This window comes from the organism of the source record quoted next, assembly GCF_019968985.1.
Source record: "MAG: Porospora cf. gigantea B chromosome Unknown PgB_NODE_1256_length_6810_cov_134.538, whole genome shotgun sequence".
Lineage (NCBI taxonomy): Eukaryota > Apicomplexa > Conoidasida > Eugregarinorida > Porosporidae > Porospora > Porospora cf. gigantea B.
Window position 1 is genome coordinate 1 of NW_027178605.1, and position 6,810 is coordinate 6,810.

A 6,810-nucleotide genomic window follows, 5' to 3' on the forward strand; every position below is an offset into this window, starting at 1 on the left:
CATTGTCATAGGACACAAACGCATAGCCCTTATTGCGCCCCGTCGTCTTATCCACTGCAACGCGAGCTGAAAGAATGTGGCCCCAGTCCCCAAAGTGGCGGAGTAGTTCGGCTTGCCCCCACTCGTTGGGGACATGGAAAACAAACACGTTGGCCCCCGGTGGGCCTGTAACGTCGGACGTCAACTTGTCGAACTCAGTTGGTTTGTCCCAAGTGGTGACGCTCGTCTCCTCATTATGGTAGTATGGCCGCCCGTCTTGAGTGAAGTACTCCTTCCACGCGCCCATCTGGCGCGGGTTCGCATTGGAGTTAGTTGTGGGGGTAGTCTGGTTATAGGCGTACCGAGCCATTAGTGGGTTGGTCATCTGCATGTTCATCTTCTGCTGCTTAGATTCAGCAAACCTAACCTCTGCAGGACGACTGGCGCCAACAAAAGTATACAAGCCGTTGAGACCTTGGATGGCCTGGATAGCTTGTTCCTTGAAAGCGAATTTCACAAACGCGCAGCCCTTTCTTATGCCAGTCTGCATGTCTTTCAGCACGAACACCTCGTCAACCTTCCCAAAAACCTGAAAGACTTTCATAACATCAGCCTCATCCGTCTGCTTGGTCAATGAGCCGACGAACAGCTTGGCCTGGTCCACTGCCGGGTTAGCCGCTTCGGGGTTGAGACCCAGCCTTTCAGGCTCTCCCTGCGCGTACTTGACTTGCAGCGGCCCCATAGCCGCATCTAGGATTTTCGTGTTGTGGAGATCTCGGATTGCGCGGTCAGCTTGCGTGACAGACTGCATACGGACAAACGCTGAACCCTTGTGTACGCCGGTCTGCTTGTCGCGGATTATGGCGACCTCCAGCACCGCGCCGTACTCCTCAAAGATAGGCTTGACGCCATCCTCGTCGTACGACCGTGGCACTCGGCCCACAAAGAGCTTCACTTCCACCGGTGTAGTGTCGCCCACCACAGGCAGCGGCGCCATCGAACCGGAGACATCCTGCTCCATTCCGCCGTATGCCGCTGGCTCCCCGTAGGACCCCATCGGCATGTTCGCCGTCTCTGAGTACGCGGACGGCTCGGCGTGGTAATCCGTACGATAGCCCTCAGGCTTGTAGGAGTAGTGATCGGCCATCTAATGTGAATTTCGTGATTTTTAACCGCTCATGAAATCTCGTCACGTCCTCTCTTCATTCGCGAAAACTGCACGTTACCTCCGGCGCCGCCACGCCCCGCGTCGTAGTAGCGGCGGGCGTCGTCTCTGATTTGCCCATGAATCCCACGTCCGAACTGTCTCTCATCGTCAATCTGGTCGCCAGAATCCCAGTCGACTCGAATGACCCTGTCGTCGAAAACTGAGCCTGTCGCAAAACGGATACAACGCTGCGCGCCCGTACGTGCCTCAAACACGATAAAGCAAAAACCGCAGGGACTCTTACGCTCCTTGCTCTTGCCGACAACAATCTTCTCTATCTCCCCGTACTCCAAGAACTTCTGCATAATTTGATCCTCGGTAGCGTAGAAGGACAGATTCCCTATGTAGACACACCTGGATGTCGCAATCTTGTCCAGCCAGTCTTCTCGGGTGAAGTTCTTCCTATCAAAGTACAAACGACCAGGGTTGGACTGGAGGTGGGACATTCAATTCGCCAATTATGTCAGTTGATGTTACTATCACAGACTCTCACTATATCTGAATTCGCTCGATTTCTTGGACGCTTTCTTGCTAAGAGACATGCCCAATGGAATGATGAGCACTGCGAATGCATTTATAAGCAGAAGGTGAAGTGCTTTGACGTATGATCCGGCGAGATAGCCATGAAAGAAAGAGGTCCATCTGAGGTCGTAGACGACTCCAAACACACCCGATGCCAAGCCTGCCACGCCTGTAAGGACACCGTAGTTCTCAAATCCGAATTGATCACTGACGTACAGTCCCACGAGGCTCAAATGGTAGCAGCAGAACCCCCACGCAACAGGTTCGGCCACCATAAGCAGGTCAGGAGGTCCAAGGGGAAGTGCAAGAAGCAGGATTCCCATTACTGAGTGAAGCCAAAACACAGTCGATATGCCTGACTTCTGCGCGATGAACCCCAGCAGAACTGCCGGGATGAAGGCCAGGCCATTCGCCAAGTTTAGGCGGTCCGCCAGAATCGCGCCGCGGCTGGCGCCAACTACGGATTGGAAGACATCGCGCATGTTGGGAGCAAAGAACTTGCGGTTTCGGATGAAGCTGGAGATGAAGTAGACCAGCAGTCCAGCGTAGGGCACCGTCAGCACTTGATCCAACGTGGAGACTCGGATAATCTCCTGTGTATGTGCACTGCCTGTCTCATCAGGAAGCAGCATACTCTTGTCATTCAGTGCTACCGGAGGTTCGAAAGCGACTTTTGGCATAGAGAGTGCGAAGAGTAACCCGGCAACCAGAATCGCGCCCATCCATACCTGATACACCGTTGGTGTTCCTAAACCCTCGGCCAGGTTCAAGAATAATAGTGGCAGCATCATCGACAGGTCCGCAGTCACCGCCAGGAGTGTGACAATCGAAGGACCCTTCCCAGGGAAGAGGACTCCCACTCCGGATGTGGCGGAGAGCCCCAACTGGTTGGACGCCGCACCCAAAATGCCTGCAGCGGTGATGGTCTCCTCAAACGGGGAGATGAACAGCAGCGACAAGGCCACAGCCTGCAGAAGCAGAGCGAGTGCTACAGTCAGCCGAGGACCAATGTACCGATTGCAGTAACCTGCGGGCACACCAAGGAGTACCTGGGCAGTGTAGTAAGTGCCCAGACGGGACTTGAAAATCTCTCGTCTGTCAGGCATAGAGGCAAGATTCCCGTTAACGTCAAGGAGACTGAGGAATGGGTCCATGGCCGAGAATGGGGAAGCCGTGAGGCACCTGCCGACCATCACCAGCGCCAATCTGGTAACATTGCTAAGCATGTCCAACGAAATGCACACGTGAGGAGAGCGCACACGTCAGACAAGGAGGTACTGCAGGGAGCACGTGGCACACTGTAGTAAGATGTGCAGGCCCAGTACCGTACGTTCCACGTCCTCGATGAGTACAACATCCCCGCACCGACACGCCAAGTAAGGCACCCCCGCCTCTCTCTGTAGACGGGCTCGCGGTACCACTGTGGCGGCGCTGGATCTCGTGTGGCTTTCCCACCGCAGCCGCCGCTGCGGGTCCTGCAGCAGCTCCCACGCTGCCTGCACACGGGAGAAGTCGTCCTGTTTGCCACCCTTGTCAGGGTGGTGGGTAAGCACGAGCTGTCTGTAGCTACGTCGGATATCTTCCTCGGAGGCGCCAACCGTGACGCCCAAGACGTCGTAGGGGTTCATTGATATTTGCGCGTTTAAAGCTATGCTGACCCCGCCACAGACAAGCGTGTACCCAGCCGTTCACACTGTTCCGGAGATGCCGAAGTCGGCGGACTTCTTCCACCCTCGCCAGAGGTCTGCGCCACACCTGCCGAAGTCGGAAGCTCTGTGGCGTAGGCTCCGGAATCGCTGCACTCTGCGGTGGACGGGCATTGAGCACTTTCGAATGGCGGTCCAGATGTCTGCATCGGCGTTGCTGTGCTCGCTGTTCATCGTGGTGCCTGTGCTGTCCACATTGATTCACAACGAAGGCCGATTTGCCATCGTTTCGTATGCGTGCGTCCATTTCCTCATGCAGATCAATGATAGTCATTGAAAACAATGTGGGTGCCACCAGTCGAAAGGGCGTCTCTCGGTTCTTTGGCAGCATTGTGGGAGGTGTGCTGGTATTCGGCGCGATCTCGCTGATCTCGTGGGGTGGCGATCGCTGGGTGATCGGAACGGACTCCACCGGCGTAGCTATCATCGCTCCCGGCGTTCTATATACGACACGTTACGGGATCGGGCCCTTATCAAGTGAGGCCCTAGATGCCCGTGCCATGCAGACGCTCTCTTCAGCTGGTACAACACCTGGCGGAAGAGCATTGGCGCGCTCATGTTCTCCCTGTTCGCCTCTCTCAGCAACGTGCTGATCATGTACCTCGCCCTTCTGGACGGGGACCTCTGGAGCCGAGGTATATCGCGGTGGATAATGATCCTGTTCGGAGTTTTTTGGGGATTCGTTGCGAGTTTTTTTGTGTTTCCGCAGACTGCTGAGAATATATTCTTCAACAACGTTGCGGAAATCCTTGACTCTTCTGCAGAGTTGGTACATCCCTTGATCGAGATGGAAGGCTTCGGCATGAAAACGTTTGTGTCCTTCGCTGATGATCCTCAGGCTCGGTGGGACAACATATTCGCAACGTTGCAAGGAATAGCGAGTCGATTGGGGTCCATGAACAAGCTCCTTGATGAGTCTCGCCATGAATGGAAGGACTGGGTCCTCTCTCGGCGTGTGCCCATTCCCCTGCCAGTTCGCAGGGGCATCACGAACTCATTGCGCGAATCCTACCACACTCTGTCGCGAATGTACTTCTCCTCGGAAGTCATGATGCTGGGCCAGCAGCTCACCAAGCAGATGTCAGACGGGAAAATGTCATCCTTCATCGGCCCCTGGGGACTCACAAGCCCAGAGGAGGGCACACAAGGTACGGGCTCCATAGTTCCTCGCATGATGAGCTCTTCCTTGCTGCTGGGCGCGGATCCCGTGGCTTCCGCCGTCTACCACCCCGAGTGTCAGCAGGCCTATCAAACTTGCGAGCGAATGTTCGGACCTGCCATCCTGGACAGCGCCTGTATACTGGAAGAGGTGTTTAAGGAGCTTGCGCTTGCCGTGAGGAACCGCCGCTGCTCAGAGGGGAAACTACACGTGAATCGGTGTGTGGAACTTATGAGCCGAGCGGCCTCACAGGTGGCGCGGGTGTGTAACCTGCGCGAGACCCTTTACGTGGACTTGATGGCGAGCCTAGAGCGCATCCGCAAGCTGAAGCGGGCTGGGCAGCACGTTGAGGCACATGCGCAGCTGACTGCCGCAGTGAAGAAGGTGTTATTCACCGACCCTACCGCAGGACTGCACCAGGTGTACTACGAGCACTACCTCAGAGCGCTCATGAAGGTTAACTTGGCTTCGGACATGCTTCTGGTTTGCGTTTCCACCCTGACCAAGCTCACTCATTTTGTGAAGACTGTCATTGACAGTGAAGACAGGAAAGGTTTCCAGTTCAGGGAATATTTTCCAGAAGAAACATCAGAAGAGCCAGTTGAGTCGGATACTCCCTCCTAGTAGGAGCTTTCCTCCTCGCTACCTTCATCCTCATCCTCGTCGTCCTCATTCAGCAGGTCCTTGATGTTGAAGTTGATGAAGCCGGTGGCCTTGCGTCCAGCCACACGGCTTGGAGGCGCCGCGTCATCCGTTTGCTTGGTCACCACTTTCTTGATTCCTTTCTGGTTCACTTCCTTAGATATGTCCGAAAACACGAGCTCCTTCTTCTTGGATTTCTTGCTGTTTCCCGCCCCGTTGCGAAGCATCGGAGGGATTTCCCAGCTGCCCGCTTTCCAGTTGAAGCATTTTACCAGTTCCGGTGGCAGGTTGGCGGGTTTTTGCCCTTCCAGTTGCTTTTGTGCATGTGTCTGCAGACCTGAGAGGTCTGGCAGGGACTTGCGGGTTCGTGAACTCATCGTACCGAGTAATCTCAGCGTCTCGGTCAGCCGATTGCAGTAGGCCTCCAGCAGTATGCACGTCTCATCCACCCACTTACCGCTCTCCAGTTGTTTGGCATAGTGCTCCAGCCCACGTCCTGACATGCGCCCTATCGTGTTGATTTCATCGACCAAGAAGTCGACCTCGAAGTCGTCTTCCTCCATGTCGTCCAAGTCAGGTAACACTGATTTGTACCTCAACGGCACCGCCGTCATGGCCAGCAGAGAGTGCATTGCGCTGCTCTTTTCCATAGCACAAACTAAATCTCAAGAATATGAAACAACATATCTTATTGTGAGTGATAAGAAACACGAGTGCCTCTCCTGCACAGCCACTAAAAAAGCAGTCTTCATATCAACCATATCTGCAATTTCATGCTGGAAGACTACGCTGAACAACTATACCTGGCGAGCTCAGCGCCACTTCTGGCTGAGTCCTTACTCAACGATGTGGAGGATCTGGACCCCTCAGACTTCCAGAGAGAGTACCTGCTCGATGACTTCGCCATGGTTGAGAAGCTGTCAGTCGAAGCCTTCAGACTAGGACATCTGTTGATCGAAAAGCCGAGCAGCCAAAACGCACTAGGCTGCCATCTCATTGCGCTCTTTCTTGAGAGAATGAAGCGCATATGCTTCCAACTTCAAGTCATGGCCTACAAAACCAAGATGAATTGCGTCGACGACCAGGAAGATGTCGACGAATGGCTGAGCCGTGCGTTGGAGGCTGTGGAGAAACGGGAGTGGTCTCCCTGCGCACCTTTGCAGGACACCATCAACTGGAAAGCCTCGATCATGGACTGGGTTGGCGATCGAAACAACGCCGAGATGAAGGCCATGCACCGACACCGCGAGCGCCAGGCATCGTTCAAATCGGACAACGAGACGATCGACGACGAGTACGGGGACGAAGGCTGGAAGACGCGAGGGTCTACTGGAGAAAGATCTACGCGAATCAAAACGAGACGGCCTACTGGCCACCCCAATGTGATGAAGGAAAACCAGCACTTCCTGCACGAAATGGCGGAGGATATCCGCCGATCCTTATCATCTGGTGAGTGATAAACCTCCGGTGATACAGACGGGATGGCGCAAGAACACCGAGTTTCAGAGAATACACGCAAAAATGCGGCCCCTTGAACTACTCAGTCCCTGCGCGCCTGTTCATATACTTCAGGCAAACAAATCCCAGCATTCGGA

At 54.7% G+C, this 6,810-nt stretch overlaps 7 protein-coding genes across 11 annotated transcripts; 2 read left to right on the plus strand and 5 right to left on the minus strand.

The window, feature by feature from the left end:
- KVP17_003603 (uncharacterized protein) lies at positions 1–1,126 on the minus strand (the record flags this gene model as incomplete). Of its 2 annotated transcripts, none has more annotated exons than XM_068521104.1 (1): positions 1–1,126. In XM_068521104.1, a coding segment is annotated over one exon (1,126 nt), but the record flags the coding sequence as incomplete, so codon positions are not given. The 2 variants fall into 2 exon arrangements, with proteins under 2 accessions (XP_068379038.1, XP_068379039.1); XM_068521105.1 differs by having other exon boundaries at positions 56–1,126.
- Positions 1,127–1,155: 29 nt separating this feature from the next.
- On the minus strand, positions 1,156–1,632 carry KVP17_003600 (uncharacterized protein; the record flags this gene model as incomplete). The annotated part of the gene is made up of 1 exon (XM_068521096.1): positions 1,156–1,632. One exon carries the CDS (start codon positions 1,630–1,632, stop codon positions 1,156–1,158), a length of 477 nt encoding a protein of 158 aa, XP_068379032.1.
- Positions 1,633–1,665: 33 nt separating this feature from the next.
- KVP17_003599 (uncharacterized protein) lies at positions 1,666–2,934 on the minus strand (the record flags this gene model as incomplete). The annotated part of the gene is made up of 1 exon (XM_068521095.1): positions 1,666–2,934. One exon carries the CDS (start codon positions 2,932–2,934, stop codon positions 1,666–1,668), a length of 1,269 nt encoding a protein of 422 aa, XP_068379031.1.
- A 36-nt stretch (positions 2,935–2,970) lies between these two features.
- Positions 2,971–3,336, minus strand: KVP17_003598 (uncharacterized protein; the record flags this gene model as incomplete). Its single annotated transcript, XM_068521094.1, has 1 exon — positions 2,971–3,336. One exon carries the CDS (start codon positions 3,334–3,336, stop codon positions 2,971–2,973), a length of 366 nt encoding a protein of 121 aa, XP_068379030.1.
- Positions 3,337–3,358: 22 nt separating this feature from the next.
- Positions 3,359–5,197, plus strand: KVP17_003601 (uncharacterized protein; the record flags this gene model as incomplete). 3 transcript variants are annotated; one of them, XM_068521098.1, is made up of 4 exons in its annotated part: positions 3,542–3,645; positions 3,674–3,891; positions 3,921–5,111; positions 5,135–5,178. In XM_068521098.1, 4 exons carry the CDS (start codon positions 3,542–3,544, stop codon positions 5,176–5,178), a joined length of 1,557 nt encoding a protein of 518 aa, XP_068379034.1. The 3 variants fall into 3 exon arrangements, with proteins under 3 accessions (XP_068379035.1, XP_068379034.1, XP_068379033.1); XM_068521099.1 differs by lacking the exons at positions 3,921–5,111; positions 5,135–5,178 and having other exon boundaries at positions 3,359–3,691; XM_068521097.1 differs by lacking the exons at positions 3,542–3,645; positions 3,674–3,891 and having other exon boundaries at positions 3,971–5,197.
- On the minus strand, positions 5,194–5,847 carry KVP17_005304 (uncharacterized protein; the record flags this gene model as incomplete). Its single annotated transcript, XM_068515109.1, has 1 exon — positions 5,194–5,847. One exon carries the CDS (start codon positions 5,845–5,847, stop codon positions 5,194–5,196), a length of 654 nt encoding a protein of 217 aa, XP_068379040.1.
- Positions 5,848–5,888: 41 nt separating this feature from the next.
- Positions 5,889–6,672, plus strand: KVP17_003602 (uncharacterized protein; the record flags this gene model as incomplete). Of its 2 annotated transcripts, XM_068521100.1 has the most annotated exons (2): positions 5,889–5,908; positions 5,961–6,672. In XM_068521100.1, the coding sequence occupies 2 exons, from the start codon at positions 5,889–5,891 to the stop codon at positions 6,670–6,672; spliced, it is 732 nt and encodes a 243-aa protein (XP_068379036.1). The 2 variants fall into 2 exon arrangements, with proteins under 2 accessions (XP_068379036.1, XP_068379037.1); XM_068521101.1 differs by lacking the exon at positions 5,889–5,908 and having other exon boundaries at positions 5,989–6,672.
- Positions 6,673–6,810: the final 138 nt, after the last annotated feature.